The sequence below is a fragment of the Myripristis murdjan genome, chromosome 19 (genome assembly GCF_902150065.1).
Source record: "Myripristis murdjan chromosome 19, fMyrMur1.1, whole genome shotgun sequence".
Taxonomy (NCBI): Eukaryota; Metazoa; Chordata; class Actinopteri; order Holocentriformes; family Holocentridae; genus Myripristis; species Myripristis murdjan.
The window spans coordinates 27,744,736-27,771,572 of NC_043998.1; the positions used below are offsets into that span (position 1 = coordinate 27,744,736).

Here is a 26,837-nt window from a genome sequence, read left to right on the forward strand (position 1 = left end):
GACGGTTAAAGTTCATGAAGGTGAAGTGACTCTATCGTTCATGCTGAGTCATGCTTTAGATCTGCATGACTCGGGTTTTCTGTTCGTTACTTCCTGAAAACACTAAGTCACTTCCTGTTCCTGTGATCACTCAGACACCACAGAGAGAGAAATGCACCTCTGTTTGTGTTTGTCTGGTAGAATCTCATCTTTTTATTTTGTGTTTTGGTTCATTTTGTCTATTCAGTCATTTCACTAAAAAGACCGAGATTTACTTCAGAGTTTTTATGTGCTTGCCTTGAAAAGGCAACACATCTTATTATCTTGCATATTTCTTATTAGTGGGCAAGCTGCAGCTTGCACACTTATGTTATTCCTACTATTTCTTTATTATGTGCTTGCCTTGAAAAGGCAACACATCGTATTATTGTGCATATTTATTATGTGCTTGCCTTGAAAAGGCAACACATCGTATTATTGTGCATATTTATTATGTGCTTGCCTTGAAAAGGCAACACATCGTATTATTGTGCATATTTCTTCTGATTATTATGTGCTTGCCTTGAAAAGGCAACACATCGTATTATTGTGCATATTTATGTGCTTGCCTTGAAAAGGCAACACATCTTATTATCTTGCATATTTCTTCTGTTTATTATTATTATGTGCTTGCCTTGAAAAGGCAACACATCTTATTATCTTGCATATTTCTTCTGATTATTATTATTATTATTCTGCAAATTTTTCGGCGCGCTACTCCTCCTACAGCTTTCGTTTTAGGCCCACACAATGAAATATCAAAATGTGCGGCCTGATCGGGAATAGTGTGCTATTACTTTTATAAGGAATCCAACTTACGGAATTCTCAAAATTCCGATTTTTGTGGAAAATTTGGCCCATCCGAATGAATGGGCAAAAACTTCGGAATGCTCCAGCACGCAGAGCTTTTGACCTGCATCCACGCACCAAATACGAAAAACGTGTGTCTTGTGGAGAAGAAGGGGTGTGTCGATTTTCAAGCCGCTCCAACTTTCCGTTTTTCCACAATTCCAGTTTGAAGCCGAAATTTCGGACGCAATACACACTAATGGCGGAACTTTCGGAGAGGTAGCTAGAAATTAAGTCCCCTCTCACTGACACAGAGATACACACGCGGCTCTGTATCTCTCCTGTTCTGTCTCATGGGCCACTAGCACTGCAGCCAATGCATCCCAGCACTGACCCCAAACACTAATGGAAGTCAAAAGCAAGGACCCCCAACACCCTAGCAACCCCATAGCAACCACCCTCACTACCATAGCAACCACCTAGCAACGCCTTAGCAACCACCCCAAACACCATAGCAACTGCCTAGCAACACCCTAGCAACCATCAGGAACACCATAGAAACACCCTAGCAACCACCCAGAATACCATAGCAACCGCCTAGCAACGCCCTAGCAACCACCCAGAACACCATAGCAACGGGTTAGCAACACCCTAGCAACCATCAGGAACACCATAGCAACTGCCTAGCAACACCTTAGCAACCGGCCAGAATACCATAGCAACCACCTAGCAACGCCCTAGCAACCACCGGGAACACCATAGCAACCACCTAGCAAGGCCTTAGCAACCATCAAGAACACCATAGCAACCGCCTAGCAATCGTCAAGAACACCATGGCAACTGCCTAGCAACAGCATAGCAGCCATCAGGAACACCATAGCAACCACCTATCAGCACCTTAGCAGCCACCCACTATACCATAGCAGCTGCCCAGAGACATGCTAGTGATCACTCAAAAGATGATCACAACTGCCTGGACAATACCCGGACCACAGTAGCTGCCTTCTAGCCCTCGAACAACACCAAACAACCTTCAAACAGCATAGGGCTGGTGGTTTAGCGCATGGTCAGGCGGTCGCAAGGGTGGCAAGCACATCAAAGTTTCTTCAGAAACTTTACAAAGTCTAGTTATTATTATTATTCTGCAAATTTTTCGGCGCGCTACTCCTCCTACAGCTTTCGTTTTAGGCCCACACAATGAAATATCCAAATGTGCGGCCCGATCGGGAATAGTGTGCTATTACTTTTATAAGGAATCCGACTTACGGAATTCTCAAAATTCCAATTTTCCCGAAAATTTCGGCCATAGACAATGAATGGCCAAAACTTCGGAATGCTCCAGCACGCAGAGCTTTTGACCTGCGTCTACGCACCAAATACAAAAATCGTGCAGTTTGTGGAGAGGAACCGGCATGTCAATTTTCAAGCCGCTCCGACTTTCCGTTTTTCCGCAATTCCGGTTTGAAGCCGAAATCCGGACGCAATACACACTAATGGCGGAACTTTCAGAGAGCCGGCCAGGGAGAAAGTCCCCTCTCACTGACACAGAGATACACACGCGGCTTTGTATCTCTCCTATTCTGTCTCAAGGGCCACTAGCACTGCAGCCAATGCATCCCAGCACTGACCCCAGACACTAATGGAAGTCCATAGCAAGGACCCCAAGCACCCTTGCAACTCCATAGCAACCACTCTAACTACCATAGCAACCACCTAGCAACGCCCTAGCAACCACCCCAAACACCATAGCAACTGCCTAGCAACACCCTAGCAACCATCCGGAACACCACAGAAACACCCTAGCAACCACCCAGAACACCATAGCAACCACCTAGCAACGCCCTAGCAACCACCCAGAACACCATAGCAACTGCCTAGCAACACCCTAGCAACCATCAGGAACACCATAGCAACTGCCTAGCAACACCCTAGCAACCACCCAGAATACCATAGCAACCACCTAGCAACGCCCTAGCAACCACCAGGAACATCATAGCAACCGCCTAGCAAGGCCTTAGCAACCATCAAGAACACCATAGCAACCGCCTAGCAACCGTCGACAACACCATGGCAACTGCCTAGTAACAGCATAGCAGCCATCAGGAACACCATAGCAACCACCTAGCAGCACCTTAGCAACCACCCAATATACCATAGCAGCTGCTCAGAGACATGCTAGTGATCACTCAAAAGATGATCACAACTGCCTGGACAATACCCGGCCCACAGAAGCTGCCTTCTAGCCCTCGAACAACACCAAACAACCTTCAAACAGCATAGGGCTGGTGGTTTAGTGCATGGCCAGGCGGTCGGCAACGGTGGCAAGCACATCAAAGTTTCTTCAGAAACTTTACAAAGTCTAGTTATTCTTATTATTATTATATTTTCTTATTCTGCACGTTTTTCGGCGCGCTACTCCTCCTACAGCTTTCGTTTTAGGCCCACACAATGAAATATCCAAATGTGCGGCCCGATCGGGAATAGTGTGCTATTACTTTTATAAGGATTCCGACTTACGGAATTCTCAAAATTCCAATTTTCCCGAAAATTTCGGCCATAGACAATGACTGGCCAAAACTTCGGAATGCTCCAGCACGCAGAGTTTTTGACCTGCGTCCACGCACCAAATACAAAAATCGTGCAGTTTGTGGAGAGGAACCGGCATGTCAATTTTCAAGCCGCTCCGACTTTCCGTTTTTCCGCAATTCCGGTTTGAAGCCGAAATCCGGACGCAATACACACTAATGGCGGAACTTTCGGAGAGCCTGCCAGGGAGAAAGTCCCCTCTCACTGACACAGAGATACACACGCGGCTTTGTATCTCTCCTATTTTGTCTCAAGGGCCACTAGCACTGCAGCCAATGCATCCCAGCACTGACCCCAGACACTAATGTAAGTCCATAGCAAGGACCCCAAGCACCCTAGCAACCCCATAGCAACCACCCTAACTACCATAGCAACCACCTAGCAACGCCTTAGCAACCACCCCAAACACCATAGCAACTGCCTAGCAACACCCTAGCAACCATCCGGAACACCACAGAAACACCCTAGCAACCATCCAGAACACCATAGCAACCGCCTAGCAACGCCCTAGCAACCGCCCAGAACACCATAGCAACTGCCTAGCAACACCCTAGCAACCATCAGGAACACCATAGCAACTGCCTAGCAACACCCTAGCAACCGCCCAGAATACCATAGCAACCACCTAGCAACACCCTAGCAACCACCGGGAACACCATAGCAACCGCCTAGCAAGGCCTTAGCAACCATCAAGAACACCATAGCAACCGCCTAGCAACCGTCGAGAACACCATGGCAACTGCCTAGCAACAGCATAGCAGCCATCAGGAACACCATAGCAACCACCTATCAGCACCTTAGCAGCCACCCACTATACCATAGCAGCTGCCCAGAGACATGCCAGTGATCACTCAAAAGATGATCACAACTGCCTGGACAATACCCGGACCACAGTAGCTGCCTTCTAGCCCTCGAACAACTCCAAACAACCTTCAAACAGCATAGGGCTGGCGGTTTAGCGCATGGCCAGGCGGTCGGCAACGGTGGCAAGCACATCAAAGTTTCTTCAGAAACTTTACAAAGTCTAGTTATTATTATTATATTTTCTTATTCTGCACGTTTTTCGGCGCGCTACTCCTCCTACAGCTTTCGTTTTAGGGCCACACAATGAAATATCACAATGTGCGGCCCGATCGGGAATAGTGTGCTATTACTTTTATAAGGAATCCGACTTACGGAATTCTCAAAATTCCAATTTTCCCGAAAATTTCGGCCATAGACAATGAATGGCCAAAACTTCGGAATGCTCCAGCACGCAGAGCTTTTGACCTGCGTCCACGCACCAAATACAAAAATTGTGCAGTTTGTGGAGAGGAACCGGCATGTCAATTTTCAAGCCGCTCCGACTTTCCGTTTTTCCGCAATTCCGGTTTGAAGCCGAAATCCGGACGCAATACACACTAATGGCGGAATGTTGGGAGAGCCTGCCAGGGAGAAAGTCCCCTCTCACTGACACAGAGATACACACGCGGCTCTGTATCTCTCCTATTCTGTCTCAAAGGCCACTAGCACTGCAGCCAATGCATCCCAGCACTGACCCCAAACACTAATGGAAGTCCATAGCAAGGACCCCAAGCACCCTTGCAACTCCATAGCAACCACTCTAACTACCACAGCAACCACCTAGCAATGCCCTAGCAACCCCCCCACACACCATAGCAACTGCCTAGCAACACCCTAGCAACCATTCGGAATACCACAAAAACACCCTAGCAACCGCCCAGAACACCATAGCAACCACCTAGCAATGCCCTAGCAACCCCCCGAAACACCATAGCAACTGCCTAGCAACACCTTAGCAACCATCCGGAACACCACAGAAACACCCTAGCAACCACCCAGAACACCATAACAACCCACTAGCAACGCCCTAGCAACCGCCCAGAACACCATAGCAACCGCCCAGCAACCATCGAGAACACCATGGCAACTGCCTAGCAACAGCATAGCAGCCACCAGGAACACCATAGCAACCACCTATCAGCACCTTAGCAACCACCCATGCTGTGAGTTTTCTAGAACTCTGTCTCTTGGCAGACAGTGACATACCTGCCTGTCATTGACACACATGACACACACACGTGTGACACACACACGGTGGCATTTAGGCAGACCGCAGACCTGACTGGGTGGGCAGGGCGCAGGCAGGGCGTGGGCAGGGCGCGGGCAGGGCGTGTGCAGGGCGCGGGCAGGGCGTGTGCAGGGCGTGTGCAGGGCGCGGGCAGGGCGCGGGCAGGGCGCGGGCAGGGCGTGGGCAGGGCGTGGGCAGGGCGTGGGCAGGGCGCGGCCTGCTGTGTCTTGTGGAGACTAATTATTTTTTGATGCCGTGGATTACACAAATGTTCTTTATAGGCTCAAATGATCATTTTTCATGTGAAGAGTTTGAACGTTTATTGAGCCATTGTTCAGTTAAATGCTGTTGAGAAAACTCAATTAGGAACGGCTGTAATTTCTATTGTTTCCGTCTGATAAGAGTACTAGGGGAGCAGAGAAATCGCCATATCTTCAGGTTGCAGGCTTCAAATGCAGGTGGTGACGTATATCATTCACTTTGAGAGCAGCGAAGAGTTATAGTTCACAAAGTGGGCTCACACAAAACCTAAAATTCTTTGTGCTAAATTGTAGTTTTCTTTGCGTGAAAAATTATCTTTAAATATCACAAACAACATGTGTGAAATCCATGGCACAATTCAAACGGGACCAGAAAATAATTTTTATCTACCCACTGAATTGCATTGATGATTTTTCTTGCTTTTGAGGACCCATGTACCGGAAGTGGCAGCCAATGCTGCTTATCGGCCCAATTTATCTTTTAGAAATTAAATACATTTTCTTCCTCCCATCTCCCATCTATAAAATGGCATATGTCATATTTCAAATACAGGAAGGAGGTGAGGCCTCCAGAATGGGCGTCGCTTTGTGCTCACTGTCTTCAATAGGGTAGGTGCACAAGCCCCATACTTCCTGAAAGAAAGACTGTATCTTCATTTCCTGTCCTTTAGTACTGGATAAAGTGATTAATCAGGTGTGTGGAACACCTTGGGCCTGCCCAGTGCACACTTGATTAATCACTTAATCCAACAGTAAAGGACAGGAAATGAACATACAGTCTTTCTTTCAGAAAGTATGGAGCTGGTGCACCTAGCCTATTACGTCCACAAATCCGACACACACTCTACTACTACTACACAAACTACTACTAGTACTACTACGCTACAACTACCAGTACTTCTACTACTACTACTACTGCTACTGCTACTACTACTAATAATAATGTTGTGACAGATAACAACAGCGATAACAATATTTTTTAAATTAATTTTATGTAATTTTATTATATTCATTTGTTTTTACTGGTCAGCCAAGCCCAGTGCATATGTCTATCTTTCTATCTATCTATCTGTGAATAATAATAATAATAATAATGATAATAATAGTAATAGTAATAATAGCTATTATTATTATTACAATATAATATAAATATAAATAATATTAATAATAATAATAATAATAAAGTTATTATTATTATTATTATTTATTATTACCGTTTTTATTATTATATATTATTGTTATTGTTATTATATATTTTTATTAGTAGCAGCAATAGTAGTAGTATTAATAGCATCATATTAATGGTCAAATGCTATTGCTGGACTGCACCTGACCCCCCCCCCCCACACACACACACACACACAAGCCCACAGCGGGTTGCTCACTATAAAGCTCATGTCTCTCATTCGTCACCCACCTCTCTCTCTATGTGGTCTAACTCTATCTAGTCAGTCAACTTAAGAGAAAGAAGCTGCATTATTTGAAATTTCATCTACAAAAGCTGTGATTGGGTAGCGCTGTTGCTAGCGGAGTGTGGACCAATCACTGCTGCAGCATTGAGTGACGCATCCTGAGACTACAAAAACGGGCCTCGCTCTGATCTTGACCCCCTTTGACTCTGATACTGCTGAGAGGTAAGGATGATTTTAATTTACGATTCATTTTCTTGGTTTACAAAGAAAGTACGATTAATTTCTAGAAGCATGTTTGTGATAACGCTAGTGTTAGCATACGCATTACTGAGGCCTGTTAGCCACCGTTAAGCTAGCCGGCCGTCCAGCGTTAGCATACATATTACCAAGGCCTGTTAGCCACCGTTAAGTTAGCCGGCCGTCTAGCGTTAGCATACGCATTACAGAGGCCTGTTAGCCACCGTTAAGTTAGCCGGCCGTCTAGCGTTAGCATACATATTACCAAGGCCTGTTAGCCACCGTTAAGTTAGCCGGCCGTCTAGCGTTAGCATACATATTACCAAGGCCTGTTAGCCACCGTTAAGTTAGCCGGCCGTCTAGCGTTAGCATACGCATTACAGAGGCCTGTTAGCCACCGTTAAGTTAGCCGGCCGTCTAGCGTTAGCATACATATTACCAAGGCCTGTTAGCCACCGTTAAGTTAGCCGGCCGTCTAGCGTTAGCATACGCATTACAGAGGCCTGTTAGCCACCGTTAAGTTAGCCGGCCGTCTAGCGTTAGCATACGCATTACAGAGGCCTGTTAGCCACCGTTAAGTTAGCCGGCCGTCTAGCGTTAGCATACGCATTACAGAGGCCTGTTAGCCACCGTTAAGTTAGCCGGCCGTCTAGCGTTAGCATACCCATTACTGAGGCCTGTTAGCCACCGTTAAGCCAGCCGGCTGGCTACCGCTAGCGTTTGTACTACCTTGTTAGCGATTTTAAAATAGCCATCTTAACAGATAACAGTCACTGGCAGTATGTCTGCTGGCGCTCGGTAGACATACAGTCTTGCGGTACCATTTTACCATCTTATGTACTGAAAATAAGGTAGTGATGACGTGCAAGATCTAACTACATCTTTTAATTCACAGATTGACAAACCATTGCTCGAGAGCTCACAGGTGGGTGAGGCATCTTTCAGATGCCTGCATCATTATAGTTACTGCTGTTGTTTTAAGTAACACCTCCATTAGCACTGGTACTGTTAAAAAAAAAAAAAAAAAAAAAACACTGTGTGTATATATAGCAATATCCAGTCTAGTATAGTATAGTTGATGAACAGTTTTATGTTTATTTTTTAATTAAATAACTTATTTTTAGTAGAGAAAATGTAGTAAATGTTGCTGTGGTCATGTACATTAAGTAGTTTCTCCTCTGCTGTAGACGCTTGTTCCTGCTCCATCGCTCACTTTCAGTGCTTTTCAGGTAAGGCAACTGAAATGCTGAATATCAATTACAATTTAACCTTGCAACCTTTGAATCACATTGCAGAAATTGCAGGGAATCACAACTATATGGTTATGTTACACCATTGATTTATTGAGCTACAGTTTTAGAAGTTTTTTAGGTTTTATTACTTAAGTTTTTATAAATATACAGTTCATACACATAGCTACATGTAAAGATTTGCTCTTACAATGCTTGAAAATAGCTTTTTATACCTCAGTATCACTGTTGAATGTTAAACTTGTTGCTGTAAGGTCATGACTCATTTTCTTTGCATTATAAAGTACATATTATTGCTACTATTAAATGTATGCTCTCAGTTTTATATGGCTATGATGCAATTTTTCATTTTCATTCAAGATTGCCTCTGCATAAGCAGAATGCCCTGCCTATCACCAATATCAATACAAGTTCGTGCATTCACTTGCAATGATCTTAAAAGTTGAAGCATCTTTAGTTTCTTTTTTCCTTAAGTATGAAAAGACTTAACTAATGTTATGTTTATAAGACAGATAATAGAAAAACATGCTTATCTGACTCGTTTTTTTTTCCCCTCCTCTATGTTATACTACAGCTCCATCTATACCACAACGGTCCTTTTCAGGTAGGTTGTGTTGTCAGTTTTGCTTGATTTGGTCTCACATCACATCAAAGCAACCATATTAAAGATCCAACCTTGAAATTGCAGTGACTAATGTTATCTGTGAAGCTACAACCAATTTTAAAAATGTGTTATTACAAAAGCTATGCAAAAATACATCTTTTTAGGAAATAGGAATAGGAGAGAACTTATTTTGGCCCTGACTGCATCTCCGTTGACTGCTTATTGTATCATGGTTTTGTTAAATGCTCACATGTCTTTTGTTATTTCTTTTCAGGACCACACATCTTTGCATTTTACATCTTGGTAAGCATATCCCAGTTTCATATAATGATGATTTGACATGCAGTGATTAATGTTGCATTTAACAGTACTGTATGTACTGCAGTTTAGACAAAAAAAATTATAGCCATTTTTTTTAAAATTTCTTTCTGTCTTACAGGTTTCCTGTGTTTACCGACAACAGAGACCAGTTACTCATATTTATTTTAAATCACATTTAAATAATTATTATTTTGAACAGTATAGTTTAGTAAAGTAGTTAGTGTGTATTAGTGTTAGTTTACATTGTATTAAGGCACTTTCTAGTGCATTAGGTTAGGTTAGGTTATCTTAGGTTAGGTTAGGTTAGGTTAGATTAGATTAAAACACCTTTTTAATTGCCACACATAGTACAGTCTCAAATACTTACAGTTTTAGTTGTCCTGTTTAACTACTGTCTCCAGTTTTCCCCAGTGTTTTTCAGGTGAGTAAACCATTTGAAGTAATAAAGTTGCATGAAAAAAATCCACTATCCTATCTAAAAGGATGCTTTCAGCCATGGTAAACCAAGAACATCACTCGATGGTGGTTAGATTAGCTTTTTTTTTTTTTTTTTTTTTTTTTATTGTAGTCTGCACCACTGGAGATGTCAGATTACAATTAATATTATTATATTGCAGGTAACTGGCCCTACCAGCTTATAGGAGACCTTTTCAGCATCATCTGACTGTTTAAGTAAGTGACATTTTTGATGCACTCAGAAGTCTCATGTAAAAAATGACAGTTAAGAAAATATGGCATTATGAGTCTTAAGCATCATTGAAGCAAATCTAGTGTTATTATGTGCTTGTTCTCAAGTGTTTACGTGTGTGTGTGTGTGTGTGTGTGAGAGAGAGAGAGAGAGAGCACATTTTTAGTGTCAAAATGCAGCATACTCTGTAATGGCAATATAAACACTGAATTGGCACATCACATGGAGCAGCAAGTAACCTTTATATGGGTAAGATAAGACTTTAAACTTTCTGTCTCATGGCTGATTTCCCTTTTTGTACAACAGGTCCACAACAGAAGAATTCAGGTGACAGGTTGCAAACTTGCAATTTCCTGCCTTGGTGAGTGTCACATCAGTGTGCAATTTTGTCATCCTGCAACATCAAATTGTTGGGACATAAATTTGTTGAGTTGCAACGTAGTTGGCTTTTAGTACTTGTATGTTTATATGTACATACAATGTGTGTATAAGTTGTTTTTTTTCCCCTTCAGGTTCCCTCTACTCATTCTACAACTACAGTCAACTACACACCAGGTAAGTAACAAGTGTTAAGTATTTGGAAGGATTTCTGCTTATTTTTAAGATGCCGAGAAGAAGCAAGAGAGCCCAGGCTGCGCGCGTCCGCTGGACCAAGTTGGACCTTGATGACACCCAGACGAGCTCACTCCGGACCAGTGAAGAGGTACAGTTAGAATAAGTGTGTGCACTTCTCCTGCATTTACATAAGTAATATTTTCTAATGACATAACAAAAGAAATTACAATTCAAAAATTTCCTCTTTTGTTTTATCTCTGAAACTTATCTGTAGCCATATTTCTTGTAGGATGACACTTGCTAAAATTTGAAGGCATAAAAGGCTACAAAATAGATGTGAAACTACCTTTGGACATGTTACACGGTTGCTGGGGCTCCTTATGTCTTAAATTAGAATTTCTACAATTCGGGTCAAAAAATTGGGCTCTCAATTGCATAAGCAAAATTTATCCGCTAATTTAACTTGTAACAGTAAACACACTCAAACTTTTTTTTTTTTTTTTTTTTTTTTTTTTTTTTACAAAATCTAGGTTGAAAAAATGTGTACATCTTTGTCGCTGTTTTGCTAATCTGATCCCAGGCTGCAGGAGACCAGTCAAGGAAGATGGACTTGGCAGATCTTCAGACGAGCCAGCCTATGACCACTCAACAGGTATATTAAGAAATGTGGTAACATTTGACTTAATTACTTCCTGGAACTGTTGATAATGTCTCACTGGTGAGAATCATGAGAATGCAGTTTTATTCATATCTACCTTTTTTGTGAACTTGTTTCATCCTATGTGTGTTATACTGCAAATTCTCCAGGTAAATATGAACCGTAAATATGAAGTTAATGCAAGCTAGAATACAGTTAAATGTCTTGAAATACTTATTTTTGGTATTTAATTTATTATCCCATATTATGTAAAAATGCATGAGAGATGAGAGCATTTTTTTATTTATCTTTTACAAGTTGTCTTATTTTGGTGTCTCTCACCCTAGACTTATCATGAATAAATATTCTCATACCAGTCAGTATCATTAGAAACGAACATTGAATAGATATACACAAAATAGACTGTTACATTGTTTTTAATTAAACTTATGATACTAAACACACTCAAACACTTTAGAAAAACATTAAGGTTCAAATAAGTTATGTTCTGTGGTATTGAATTGCCAATCTTGCTGGGTCAGTTCCTAGCCAGTTTTTGTTACTAATTTCCTCAAACATATATATAGTTACCATGGTTTAAGATAATCTGTTATTAAAGAGATGGTGGTGGTGTATATAAAAAAAAAGTCCTGTTGGAGGGGTTAAAGTTCAGTATGGGAGGGTTGAGACTGTGGCAGAGGAGAGAAATGGGCAGGATGCAGTAGGGCTGCGTAATATGTCCTACATTTCCGATCTCAATATTAGTCTTCATGTTCTGAGATATACATGATGATACAGAACATTTTCTGTAAATTTCATTATAAATAGTTCACATACAGTCACTAAATGTAAAGGTCTTTTGCCTTTTACATTTTGAATGATATACCTGACTAAGGTAATTCATCATGTTTTTCTCATTTTATTTCGATCTTTTGTGCACATTTTCAATTAAATAGTGAACAAAACATGAAATGAAAGTAAACTCAAAGGGTAATCATTCAAGATGTCTATCAGCTCAGTTGCAGTTTTTACTTTGTTCACTGTTGAATTGAAATACAAATGTTCCAAATAAAAGGAGAAAAATACAAAAACATGATCAAGTCTTGTTTGTCAATTATAAAGTTTAAAATGTGATAAGAAATAGGCTTCTCAACGTGGTCATTTTATATAAACATTAATTAAATGCTAAGTAATTATTTTTGCTGAGCAATTGTTATTAATGCAGTCTATATAGATTAAAAGAATATTCCTATGTTTTGGGCAAAATTCTCTTTTCTGCTTACTCATATTGAGGTGAGTAAATACAATTTTCACCACTAAGTCCAGTGGTTTAATTCCTATGCATTGGATTTTGTGTTAGCTTGCTTAATTTAGTACCTCCTCATGTGCATTCATGTGTTTTTTGTATGACAATAAAGAATCCTTGAATAAAGACTTGAAGTCATTACTCTGGCACTGTCAAAGTGCAAAAATAAATCTTACAGCAGTTCTGAAAGTGTGTGTTTTTTTAAACAGTGTATCACCATCTTCTCCTAAAACAAGTTTTTTTTCTCTCCTACTTCAATCAAGACATTTGAAATACACATGCTAAATATTGCTAATAACACAGCTTTGGTGTTGCTTTAAAGTTTACTTTTTCTCTATGATGGAGCCATCCATCTTGTCTCTGTATGGGTAAGTTGTAAAAAGACTATTTTGCCTGAAACACAGTTGTATTGCTTTAAGGTTATCAATATCACATTGCCTGACCTGTCTCCCTCCCATCTAAGCCACCCTGTAATAAAAAAAAAATAAAAAAAATTATGTATTGTGAAATCTATACTCCCTCACAGATGTAACAATAGATTGTTTTAAGACCTTATTACTGTTATCATGGATGTAGGATTCTGCACGTGAACCCCACCTCCCCACTTTTATCACATTTGTGTCAATAATTCTGTACTTTTTCTCTCTTCACATTGATTAGATGCGTTGTCTGGAACATCAGGAGCCTAGCAAGACCAAACCTGAAACTGAAAATTCTGCCAGAGAACATGCGCAAGTCACTGCTGATGCACCCAGGGTAATATCTGTCCAGGCATCCCATTATCAGGGTGACAACAGGTATGATCCGTTCTCGCGAAATCACCAGTGCACATGTAATGCTCTCACATTCCTAGCATACCACAGTGAGGGAACACATTTTCGTAAGAGCGATCTTGACAGTGTGCTACAGGTTGGCGATGCCTTGTACACGCGCGCTAAAAGGCAACTTATTGCTGAGGGGAAGTTTCAAAGTGAGCACTTGACGATGGAAGAAGTGCCCGTGAGTGTCACAACAAACAGACACACTTACATTGTACATAAGTCTGACGTACTAATGGGATCCCTTAGAGTCACTGGTAGGGGTGACTATGCAGGTTGGTGGCTAAGTCTTTCTGAGAGACTTCAGTGTCTCTCAGCAGATGTGACCCATGCGTTGCTGACCATCAGTCCACTGTGCATTGCAGTGTTTAGGGACAGATCTGGACGCTATGGGTTTTTCGATCCCCATGCTAGAACAGCAGAGGGTTTGCCGGACCGTACAGGTAACGGAACTGCTGTTATGCTTACATTTACTCACCTGAATGACATGATTGAGAGACTGCACATGCTTTACCGACGCTGGGAGGATAATGAGCAGTATGACTTCATGCCAGTGAACTTTGAAATGGTCAGCAACCGTACTGGATCTTCCTTTGAGCATATGTCCAAAATACCAAAAGAGCTAAAGAGTGCAAGAGCCCAGACAAAACTTGTCACACATTCTGCCAATACAGAAACAGGTTCAGTAACTAAAAAAACAGAAATAATTATTCCTGAACAAGAAACTGAACAATCAGTAAATAATCAGCATCAATGTGTTGCACCAGTAGCAAAGGAAGTAGTATTTAGTGTGAGCAAACTAAACAAGCTTCGCCGAAGGAAAACAACTCGCTCTGAAAATCAAACGCTCACAACTCACAAAGCAAGAGATGAAAATAAAAGGCAGTATGAGAAAAATCGTTATATGCAGAATCTCGATTATAAAAACAGAAAGAAAGCATCAGTGGTTAACAGATACCACACAGATACTGAATTTAAAAGGAATCAAAAAGCTTACATGATCAGAAAATATAAAAACGATTTAGATTTCCAGAGGAAACATAAATCGTATATGATCAGAAGATATAAAAAGGACCCTCATCTCAAAAGCAAACAGAAAGCGTACATAATCCAAAAATATAAAAAAGACCCTGATTTCCAGAGCAAACAGAAAGCGTACGTAGTCACAAGATATGAAAAAGACCCTGATTTCCAGAGCAAACAGAAAGCGTACGTAGTCACAAGATATAAAAAAGATCCTGATTTCCAGAGCAAACAGAAAGCGTACATAGAAGATATAAAAAAGACCTTGATTTTCAAAGCAAGCAAAAACAGTGCATGGCTAAAAAATACAACAGTGATCCTGACTTTAGACAAAAACGGAAAACATACATTACATCAAGATATGCAGGTAGCTCAGATTATAGATCCAAACAAAGACAGACTGTTCAAAACAGATATAAAAATGATCCAAATTTTAGACTGCAACATATTCAATGCTGTTCATTATATCAAAAAAACAAATGTGAAGATCACAAATTTAAGATTTACCATAAAATGCAATGTGCGTTGAAAATAAAAACTAAATACAAACGATTCTGCAAACAAATATTGCAGCCAGATGAGCCAATGAAGCCTGCTGTGAACAGCCTGATGCAAACGGCAATATCAACATTCCATTTAAGAATTCAGTATGGCCCCACTCATGTGTGTACAGTGTGCCACAGAGCTCTTTTTCCTGATCAAGTTAAGGTCTGTAATAGGACAAAATATGTAAAAAATATTAACACTGTAACACCTTGCTTGACAGGAAAATATGTTCACTCTTGTGTCAGTGAATGCGCAGATCCAAAACAATGTATAGTTCCCCAAGAGAGAAAAAAGGAATGGATTTGCCACACATGCGATAACCATTTAAAACGAGGGAGCATGCCATCCATTGCTGTAAAAAATAAACTGGAGCTGGCATGTATTCCTGCACAGTTGTTGGATTTGAATGTGCTCGAAAGGCAACTTATAGCCAAAATCATTCCGTTTGCTAAAATCGTTAGCTTGCCTAAAGGCCAACAAAGAGCAGTTCACGGAGCTGTTGTGTGTGTTCCCTCAGAGGTGGAAGCAACAGTGAACTGCCTCCCAAGATGTAGAAGCGAATCACAGATCTTGCAAGTCAAGTTAAAACGGCATCTTAATTACAAAGGACATCAACTCTTCCATACAGTCAATATGAACAGCGTACTGGAAGCTTTATCCATACTGAAGGAGAAGCATTCTGAGTACAAAGATATATCCATAAATGAACTGGCTATATTGGAAGATTGTTTTGATGATGACTTTGAACATGAGCCTGAAGTAGTCAATGAGGAAGCAGGTAATGATAATTCCAATGAGCAGCCCCATAGCTCTGAGGAACTAAAGGATGCTCCAAACCAGCCCGACAATGCACAAGAGGTGCCAGTAGTTGATTCACAGGAACCAGCTACAAATGAAAAACTTAATAACATAGACAAAGAGAAAGATGAACTTAGGCCAGGTCTAATGTTAGATTCGTGCATGCAACCACCTGACATAGGTCATGAAATCCTAGCGTACGGTGAGGGAATATTTAGCATTGCACCTGCCCAAGGAAATAAGCCTGTTGGCTTTTTTGCGATTCCAAAACTTGAGGCGATGGCGTTCCCTGTGCAATTTCCAGATGGACAGAATACCTTAGATGAGGTAAGAACAATCAGCGTATCACCAAGTATGTACTTTAATGTAAGGTTGTTCTCGGTCGATACCCGTTTCGCAAAAGACCAGAGTTACTTATTCTTTGCCCAGTTTGTCACCGAGACACACATGGCTAGAAACAGCATGTCCATCCAACTGCGAAAAAGTAAACCCATCACGAGAGATGGCCGTACGATTATTAACAGAATGGTTCAGGATAAACAGGAACTCGACAGACTTTTACGGAACAAGGATGCAACCCGCTTTATGCAGCCTTTGAGAGGGACACCGGCTTACTGGGACAAAACTCTTAAAGACTTAATTGCAATGATTAGACAGCTAGGCAAACCCACGTTCTTTTGTACATTTAGTGCAGCTGAAATGAGATGGCCTGAAGTCATCACAGTTATTAAGAGTCAACAAGGTGAACAGGTAGACTTTTCACAACTTGATTGGAATACAAAATGTGAAATTCTTCGTAGTAACCCTGTCACTGTCATGCGAATGTTTGAAAAGCGCGTGGATGCATTAATGAGGGATCTTCTCTTGTCACCTGCGCAGCCCATTGGTCAAGTAGAGGATTACTTCTATCGCGTGGAATTTCAACTTAGAGGAAGCCCTCACATACATTTAATTGCGTGGATCAAAGACGCCCCTGAATTTGAGAGCGATCCCGACGATAAGGTTTGTAAATTTATCGACTGTTACATAACGTGCCAAATGCCTGACCCCAAAACTGAGCCAGAGCTCCACAAAATCGTCTCTGAGGTTCAGATTCACAGCAGAAATCATTCCAAAACATGCAGAAAAGGGAATGTTCAGTGTAGATTTGGTTTTCCCAAAATGCCCATGGAGACAACTATAATAACCCGTCCCAGACCAGATGAAGATGATGATGAAAAGTTTGAAAAAAGCAAGAAAAATCGCAGAGCCCAAGGTGACAGTAAGGCCATTAAAGAGGCTAGAAAAAAGCTTAAACCCATATGGGATTTGCTCAATGACCCAAAAGTTTCCATTGATGATATGTCAGAACTTTTGGAGAAATCAAACTTAACCCTAGATGAGTACGAGAAGTGTGCCGAAGCAGTTTTCAGCTCTAATGTAATTCTAATGAAGCGTCGGCCAAAAGACTGTTGGGTCAACGGGTACAATGCTGATCTGCTTAGAGCATGGAATGCAAACATGGACATTCAGTTCATTTTGGACCACTATAGCTGTCTCATGTACATGTTGTCGTATGTGTCCAAGCCAGAGCATGAGATGGCTGAATACCTGAAAACAGTATTTCAGAGTGCGCGTGAAACTAGTTCAAATGAACGGGATCAAATGAAGCAGCTAATGCAGGCTTATTCTAAGCATAGGCAAGTCAGTGCACAAGAGGCCGTTGCGCGAACTTGTAGTTTAAAACTAAAAATGTGTTCCCGCCAGGTCGTATTCGTACAGACGGATGACGATGCGATGAAAATGAGTCTTCCTATCGAAAAACTACTAATGAAAGAAGACAACACTGACGATATTTGGATGAAGGGCATCGTAGATAAATATAAAGCCAGACCTGTTGAGACCGAATTTGAAAACATGTGTCTTGCTGAATTCGCCTCAAACTACAGGATTATCTATGGCCAGCAAACTAAAGGGGGAAAAGTCAAGCGCCTGTTGTGCGACATGGGATACATCCAGAAAAGAACAGTAGGAAAGCCGGCTGTAATCCGATACCCTCGTTTCTCAGAACAAAAACATCCTGAGAAGTATTATGGTAGGTTACTTAAACTGTATCTGCCGTACCGCGTTGACACACAGCTAAAAACAGACCAATACCCGACATATGAGCAGTTTTTCAAAAGCGCTTATGTTGAACTGCCTGGAACAAATTGCCTCCAAGCAGTGTGCGTAATAGTCTCAGAAAACAAGAAGAAGTACGAACAACACAGTGAAGAAATCGATATAGCCTATGAGGAACTTCTCAGCCATCCATTTGTGGATGCATGGGCGGCAATTGCACCTGCAGCTGAGGCAGACCGCTTAGAGTGCATTGCTGAACAGGGGTTAAATAACATGGAACATGAGCAAGATGAAGTGCCAGAGTACCAGCCTAATCCAAAAGAGAGAGGCGGAGTCGTACCCTCGATAGAGCCGCCAAAGGTTAGTCGCGAATACGTGCAAAAGCTTTATCAAAGTCTTAATGAAACTCAGGCGTCAATATTTTACTCTGTGCGTCAGTGGTGCCTTCAGCGTGTTTGGGGCCAGAACCCACAGCCATTCCATTACTTTGTTTCTGGAGGTGCCGGCTGTGGTAAATCACACGTTATAAAATGCATTTATGAAGAGGCGACAAGAATATTTCGTCAGCTCCCTAAATTGCGCGAGGAACATGACATATCTATGCCCACGGTTTTACTGACTGCATTTACCGGTACTGCAGCGTTTAATATTTCGGGACAGACTTTGCACTCTTTGTTGAAACTGCCGCGTAGCTTGAAACCACCTTACCAAGGACTAGGAAATAGTTTAGATGAGATGAGAGCAACCTTATCCAATGTAGAGATTCTTATCATAGATGAAGTGTCCATGGTTTCAAAGCGTTTGTTCGCGTACGTTAACTGGAGATTTCAGCAAATTAAAGGGAATAAGAAACCTTTTGGGGGGATTTCTGTTCTCGCAGTGGGTGATTTCTACCAGTTACGTCCCGTCGGTAAAGCCAAACCGCTTTGCGTGTATGAGGAGGATGAGGAGGACTTCTGGAAGGAACATTTTAAAATGATCACGTTGACCGAAATCATGCGCCAGAAAGAAGACCTTGCGTTTGCTCACCTTTTGAACAGGATTAGGGTGAAGCAAAAGACGGAAAGTTTTAGTGAGAGTGACAAAACTTTACTCGCCAGTGCCGTCACTGAAAGCAAAGACTGCCCAACGGATGTAATTTACATTTTTGCAACCAACAAAGAAGTTGACTGCCACAATAGCAAGACAGTTCGTGCCCTTCACAAAGATATTGTAAACATTGATGCGGAAGATTATCTTCAAGACTCGCGGACAGGAAAAATGAAAAAGCTGGGTGCACCCACTAAAAGTAAAAAGGGAGAATTAGTTCAAACCATAGAAGCAGCTGAGGGAGTGCGCGTCATGGTAACTAGAAATATAGATGTAGAAGATGGAATTGTAAATGGCACATTTGGAAAAATAGCCAAAATAGTAACTGAGACAAAAGCTGGAGAAACTAGAGTACAGAAGTTAGGACTCCAACTGGATAATCCAAAAGCAGGTCAAAAACAGCGTCAAAATCAACAGGGTGCATCAGATAGTTTGATTTATATAGAAAGATTAGAGGAAAGCTTGAGCAAAAAAGGAGTAGTTCGCCGTCAGTTCCCTCTTAAATTGGCTTTTGCGTGTACAAGTCATAAAGTTCAAGGTATGACTTTACAGTCTGCAGTCGTGTCACTTAAACGTGTATTTGAGCCGGGGATGGCGTACGTCGCTTTAAGTAGGACAACCTCTCTAGGTGGTCTGTACATAACCGACTTTGCGGAAAATAAAATTTATGCTGACAGTGAAATCGCCGCCGCAATGCAAACCATGACAACAGCGTCGCTTTCGGGTGTTATGCCACTTTTGAAACACGTGCGCGAAACAGACTTGGTAGAAATGTTTAAAATAGTGCACCATAACACAGAAGGGTTAATAACTCACATCAACGACATCAAATGCCATCACGAATTGAGACTTGCAGATGTTTTGTGTCTAACCGAAACTCATCTGTCAGGCTCAATTGTTACCGACAGTATAGCATTAGAGGGGTACAGAGTGTTTCTACGCAACAGGCACCTCTGTTACATGCGTTTTCCTGAATTGGCCAAAAAAGAGGGGGGGGGAGTTGCAATTTACTGCAAATCCCATGTTCACGCAGAAGTGTTTCAGCATATACCAAATGTCACTGACCTTGAATTTTTAGTGGTCAAAATTGAAGCACCAGTAAAATTAATGATAGCAGCTATATACAGGCCTCCTGTTTATAGTATCAAAAATTTCTTGCCAAACATGGAAAGGCTCTTAGATTATTTGCGCGTTGTATGTCCACACCCAATCATTGTTTGCGGAGACTTCAATGAAAATCATTTAGGTAATATAAAGAAACCTGTTTTAGAGATGTTTCAGTCAAAGGGCTATATGCAGCTTATCACTGCTGCCACCACGGAAAAAAATACACTTCTCGATCACATTTATGTTTGTCAGCCAAATGTCTGCTTCCAATCAGGCGTACTTCAAACATATTACAGTTACCATAACCCCGTTTATTGTATAGTTTAGTAAGACATTATAGTTTTGACTTTGCGCGATGAAAGCTTGCGTTCTTTTTCTGACCTGCTGAGCGGGCTGTTCCAAGCCAGCAGTCAGCCGTTTTCTTAAGTTATAGTAACACTGCGATCAGGTACACTATGGGCTTTTATTTATTAAACTACATAATCATGCAGAAATAGCAACAGTTACTACTATGTCCGGTTTCTGACCTGCTGAGCGGGCTGTTCCAAGCCAGCAGTCAGCCGTTAGTTTAAATCACACAAATATTGCGATCAGTCACACTATGGGCTCTTATTTATTTAAATACTTAATAATGCAGAAGTAGCAACAGTTAACACTATGTCCGGTTTCTGACCTGCTGAGCGGGCTGTTCCAAGCCAGCAGTCAGCCGTTAGTTTAAATCACACAAATATTGCGATCAGTCACACTATGGGCTCTTATTTATTTAAATACTAAATAATGCAGAAATAGCAACAGTTAACACTATGTCCGGTTTCTGACCTGCTGAGCGGGCTGTTCCAAGCCAGCAGTCAGCCGTTAGTTTAAATCACACAAATATTGCGTTCAGTCACACTATGGGCTCTTATTTATTTAAATACTTAATAATGCAGAAATAGTAACAGTTAATACTATGTCCGGTTTCTGACCTGCTGAGCGGGCTGTTCCAAGCCAGCAGTCAGCCGTTAGTTTAAATCACACAAATATTGCGTTCAGTCACACTATGGGCTCTTATTTATTTAAATACTTAATAATGCAGAAATAGCAACAGTTAATACTATGTCCGGTTTCTGACCTGCTGAGCGGGCTGTTCCAAGCCAGCAGTCAGCCGTTAGTTTAAATTACACAAATATTGCGATCAGTCACACTATGGGCTCTTATTTATTTAAATACTTAATAATACAGAAATAGCAACAGTTAATACTATGTCCGGTTTCTGACCTGCTGAGCGGGCTGTTCCAAGCCAGCAGTCAGCCGTTACCTTCAAACACACAAACATTAGCTGTTAAAATGTATGCTGCTCTGGAAAATTAAACAAACAAAAAAAAAAGTAAGCAGACAAATCATTGTTCTTGATGTATAAAACAACTAGTGTTCGGTTTCTGACCTGCTGAGCGGGCTGTTCCAAGCCAGCAGTCAGCCGTTACCTTCAAACACACAAACATTAGCTGTTACAATGTATGCTGCTCTGGAAAATTAAACAAATAAAAAAAAAATATAGGCAGGCAAGTCATTGTTCTTGGTGTATAAAACAACTAGTGTTCGGTTTCTGACCTGCTGAGCGGGCTGTTCCAAGCCAGCAGTCAGCCGTTATCTTCAAACACACCAACAATGCAATTTGCTTACACAATGGGCTCCATAACTTGTAGCACAACTGACTAATAATATTCGGTTTCTGACCTGCTGAGCGGGCTGTTCCAAGCCAGCAGTCAGCCGTTACCTTCAAACACACAAACATTAGCTGTTACAATGTATGCTGCTCTGGAAAATTAAACAAATAAAAAAAAATATAGGCAGGCAAGTCATTGTTCTTGGTGTATAAAACAACTAGTGTTCGGTTTCTGACCTGCTGAGCAGGCTGTTCCAAGCCAGCAGTCAGCCGTTATCTTCAAACACACCAACAATGCAATTTGCTTACACAATGGGCTCCATAACTTGTAGCACAACTGACTAATAATATTCGGTTTCTGACCTGCTGAGCGGGCTGTTCCAAGCCAGCAGTCAGCCGTTACCTTCTGTCACACAAACATTAGCTGTTACAATGTATGCTGCTCTGGAAAATTAAACAAATAAAAAAAAAATATAGGCAGGCAAGTCATTGTTCTTGGTGTATAAAACAACTAGTGTTCGGTTTCTGACCTGCTGAGCGGGCTGTTCCAAGCCAGCAGTCAGCCGTTATCTTCAAACACACCAACAATGCAATTTGCTTACACAATGGGCTCCATAACTTGTAGCACAACTGACTAATAATATTCGGTTTCTGACCTGCTGAGCGGGCTGTTCCAAGCCAGCAGTCAGCCGTTACCTTCAAACATACAAACATTAGCTGTTACAATGTACTCTGCTCTGGAAAATTAAACAAATAAAAAAAAATATAGGCAGGCAAGTCATTGTTCTTGGTGTATAAAACAACTAGTGTTCGGTTTCTGACCTGCTGAGCGGGCTGTTCCAAGCCAGCAGTCAGCCGTTATCTTCAAACACACCAACAATGCAATTTGCTTACGCAATGGGCTCCATAACTTGTAGCACAACTGACTAATAGTATTCGGTTTCTGACCTGCTGAGCGGGCTGTTCCAAGCCAGCAGTCAGCCGTTACCTTCTGTCACACAAACATTAGCTGTTACAATGTACTCTGCTCTGGAAAATTAAACAAATAAAAAAAAATATAGGCAGGCAAGTCATTGTTCTTGGTGTATAAAACAACTAGTGTTCGGTTTCTGACCTGCTGAGCGGGCTGTTCCAAGCCAGCAGTCAGCCGTTATCTTCAAACACACCAACAATGCAATTTGCTTACGCAATGGGCTCCATAACTTGTAGCACAACTGACTAATAGTATTCGGTTTCTGACCTGCTGAGCGGGCTGTTCCAAGCCAGCAGTCAGCCGTTACCTTCTGTCACACAAACATTAGCTGTTACAATGTACTCTGCTCTGGAAAATTAAACAAATAAAAAAAAATATAGGCAGGCAAGTCATTGTTGTTGGTGTATAAAACAACTAGTGTTCGGTTTCTGACCTGCTGAGCGGGCTGTTCCAAGCCAGCAGTCAGCCGTTATCTTCAAACACACCAACAATGCAATTTGCTTACACAATGGGCTCCATAACTTGTAGCACAACTGACTAATAGTATTCGGTTTCTGACCTGCTGAGCGGGCTGTTCCAAGCCAGCAGTCAGCCGTTACCTTCTGTCACACAAACATTAGCTGTTAAAATGTATGTTACTCTGGCAGACAAACAAAAAAAATATAGGCAGGCAAGTCATTGTTGTTGGTGTATAAAACAACTAGTATTCGGTTTCTGACCTGCTGAGCGGGCTGTTCCAAGCCAGCAGTCAGCCGTTATCTTCAAACACACCAACAATGCAATTTGCTTACGCAATGGGCTCCATAACTTGTAGCACAACTGACTAATAGTATTCGGTTTCTGACCTGCTGAGCGGGCTGTTCCAAGCCAGCAGTCAGCCGTTACCTTCTGTCACACAAACATTAGCTGTTAAAATGTATGTTACTCTGGCAGACAAACAAAAAAAATATAGGCAGGCAAGTCATTGTTGTTGGTGTATAAAACAACTAGTGTTCGGTTTCTGACCTGCTGAGCGGGCTGTTCCAAGCCAGCAGTCAGCCGTTATCTTCAAACACACCAACAATGCAATTTGCTTACGCAATGGGCTCCATAACTTGTAGCACAACTGACTAATAGTATTCGGTTTCTAACCTGCTGAGCGGGCTGTTCTAAGCCAGCAGTCAGCCGTTACTTTGAATCACACAAACATTAGCTGTTACAATGTATGTTACTCTGGCAGACAAACAAAAAAATATATAGGCAGGCAAGTCATTGTTGTTGGTGTATAAAACAACTAGTGTTCAGTTTCTGACCTGCTGAGCGGGCTGTTCCAAGCCAGCAGTCAGCCGTTATCTTCAAACACACCAACAATGCAATTTGCTTACGCAATGGGCTCCATAACTTCTAGCACAACTGACTAATAGTATTCGGTTTCTGACCTGCTGAGCGGGCTGTTCCAAGCCAGCAGTCAGCCGTTACTTTGAATCACACAAACATTAGCTGTTACAATGTATGTTACTCTGGCAGACAAACAAAAAAAATATAGGCAGGCAAGTCATTGTTCTTGGTGTATAAAACAACTCGTGTTCGGTTTCTGACCTGCTGAGCGGGCTGTTCCAAGCCAGCAGTCAGTCGTTATCTTCAAACACACCAACAATGCAATTTGCTTACACAATGGGCTCCATAACTTCTAGCACAACTGACTAATAGTATTCGGTTTCTGACCTGCTGAGCGGGCTGTTCCAAGCCAGCAGTCAGCCGTTACCTTCAAACACACAAACATTAGCTGTTACAATGTATGTTACTCTGGCAGACAAACAAAAAAAATATAGGCAGGCAAGTCATTGTTCTTGGTGTATAAAACAACTCGTGTTCGGTTTCTGACCTGCTGAGCGGGCTGTTCCAAGCCAGCAGTCAGTCGTTATCTTCAAACACACCAACAATGCAATTTGCTTACACAATGGGCTCCGTAACTTGTAGCACAACTGACTAATAGTATTCGGTTTCTGACCTGCTGAGCGGGCCGTTCCAAGCCAGCAGTCAGCCGTTACTTTGAATCACACAAACATTAGCTGTTACAATGTATGTTACTCTGGCAGACAAACAAAAAAAATATAGGCAGGCAAGTCATTGTTCTTGGTGTATAAAACAACTAGTGTTCGGTTTCTGACCTGCTGAGCGGGCTGTTCCAAGCCAGCAGTCAGTCGTTATCTTCAAACACACCAACAATGCAATTTGCTTACACAATGGGCTCCGTAACTTGTAGCACAACTGACTAATAGTATTCGGTTTCTGACCTGCTGAGCGGGCTGTTCCAAGCCAGCAGTCAGCCGTTACCTTCAAACACACAAACATTAGCTGTTACAATGTATGTTACTCTGGCAGACAAACAAAAAAAATATAGGCAGGCAAGTCATTGTTCTTGGTGTATAAAACAACTAGTGTTCGGTTTCTGACCTGCTGAGCGGGCTGTTCCAAGCCAGCAGTCAGCCGTTACCTTCAAACACACCAACAATGCAATTTGCTTACACAATGGGCTCCGTAACTTGTAGCACAACTGACTAATAGTATTCGGTTTCTGACCTGCTGAGCGGGCTGTTCCAAGCCAGCAGTCAGCCGTTACTTTGAATCACACAAACATTAGCTGTTACAATGTATGTTACTCTGGCAGACAAACAAAAAAATATAGGCAGGCAAGTCATTGTTCTTGGTGTATAAAACAACTAGTATTCGGTTTCTGACCTGCTGAGCGGGCTGTTCCAAGCCAGCAGTCAGCCGTTATCTTCAAACACACCAACAATGCAATTTGCTTACACAATGGGCTCCATAACTTCTAGCACAACTGACTAATAGTATTCGGTTTCTGACCTGCTGAGCAGGCTGTTCCAAGCCAGCAGTCAGCCGTTACCTTAAGTTATAATATCAATGTGAGCTGTTATGTTATGGGCTGTTATTCATTTCAAATACTACATAACAGATATAGCAACAGTGACTGGTAGTGTTCGGTTTCTGACCTGCTGAGCGGGCTGTTCCAAGCCAGCAGTCAGCCGCTAGGTTAAATCATACCAACAGTGCAACCACACTAATGGCCTTTCTTTATACGAGACAATAACGAACGCAAAATGCTTGTTTGTCACTGTAACTGACTTTTCCCAGCCTCTTTTTGGAAGGCAAGGCAAGGCAAGGCAAGTTTATTTATATAGCACAATTCAACACAAGGTAATTCAAAGTGCTTTACAGAAACATTAAAAGCAACAAGACACAAATTAAAACAATAAAAACAGTCAATAAAAAGGGAAATAAAAATTTAGAATGATAGCAATAATAAAATACAGTAACATAAAATATAAAATAACATAAAATAACAACAGGCTCAGTACACTGCCTGAGCTAGACGGCCAAGGGCCCAGGGCGTGATAGGCCTTATCACCCCTGCGGCTCCTTGCCACCAAAAGGCAATGGGCCAAGGGTCCAGGCCGTGATAGCCTATATCACGCCTGCGACTCCTTGCCACCAGACTAGACAAAATTTGAACCAGCTCTGTCAGAGATTTCAGCTAGTATCTCTTGTCCCTGGCTCTGAACCATCAGGAATTTGGTTGGTCGGGTCTGTTTTTTTTTTTTTTTTTTTTTTTTTTTGTAAGGGACGTCGCCCTTAATAATACATCACACTATTTGCTCTTGAGTCCTTCACTCAGAGTCTTACAGTCCCGCCGGACACAGGTTCCACACTCTGGTCTTATTCAGATCGTGATGAACTCTAAAGATCCATCACAGGACGTCTCCCTTCTAGATCTGAATTCACAGCCTGCTCCCCAGTGTCGAGTCACAGCAGTAGCTGACTCAGACTTCCCGGTCACCCCCCGCAGGGATGCCGACAGCCCAACCTCTTAATTCCTTAGACTCTGAAACCTCTCCTATTAGAGATTTCAGCCCGGACTCAGTCCTCAGCCCTGGAATCTCTGACATTTGCTGCTGATTTAACAATAAACCCAAATAAAACAGTTAGGATAAGAAACAAAGTAA

At 41.7% G+C, this 26,837-nt stretch overlaps 3 protein-coding genes and 1 long non-coding RNA gene across 4 annotated transcripts in view; 3 read left to right on the forward strand and 1 right to left on the reverse strand.

Annotated features, from left to right (window-relative positions):
* Nucleotides 1-259, forward strand: part of lipf (lipase, gastric) — a 944,109-nt gene extending 943,850 nt beyond the window's left edge. Inside the window, exon 13 of the transcript XR_003930077.1 lies at nt 21-259. The gene's annotated coding sequence lies outside the window, so the exon portion shown is untranslated. The remainder of the gene's footprint in view (nt 1-20) is intronic.
* Nucleotides 1-8,205, reverse strand: part of LOC115377541 (uncharacterized) — a 27,912-nt gene extending 19,707 nt beyond the window's left edge. Inside the window, exons 1-2 of the mRNA XM_030077353.1 lie at nt 8,182-8,205; nt 5,515-5,700 (exon numbers count right to left, since the gene is read on the reverse strand). Coding sequence (XP_029933213.1) covers nt 5,515-5,700; nt 8,182-8,205 — 210 coding nt within the window. The remainder of the gene's footprint in view (nt 1-5,514; nt 5,701-8,181) is intronic.
* A 998-nt stretch (nt 8,206-9,203) lies between these two features.
* Nucleotides 9,204-10,173, forward strand: LOC115377879 (uncharacterized). Its single transcript, XR_003930074.1, has 3 exons — nt 9,204-9,227; nt 9,502-9,530; nt 9,667-10,173. It is a non-coding gene; the product is annotated as an uncharacterized LOC115377879 (long non-coding RNA).
* Nucleotides 10,174-10,465: 292 nt separating this feature from the next.
* Nucleotides 10,466-26,705, forward strand: LOC115377543 (uncharacterized). Its single transcript, XM_030077354.1, has 5 exons — nt 10,466-10,597; nt 10,749-10,939; nt 11,372-11,443; nt 13,395-14,120; nt 26,559-26,705. Exons 2-5 carry the CDS (start codon nt 10,841-10,843, stop codon nt 26,703-26,705), a joined length of 1,044 nt encoding a protein of 347 aa, XP_029933214.1. The 5' UTR covers nt 10,466-10,597; nt 10,749-10,840.
* The last annotated feature ends 132 nt before the right edge of the window (nt 26,706-26,837 follow it).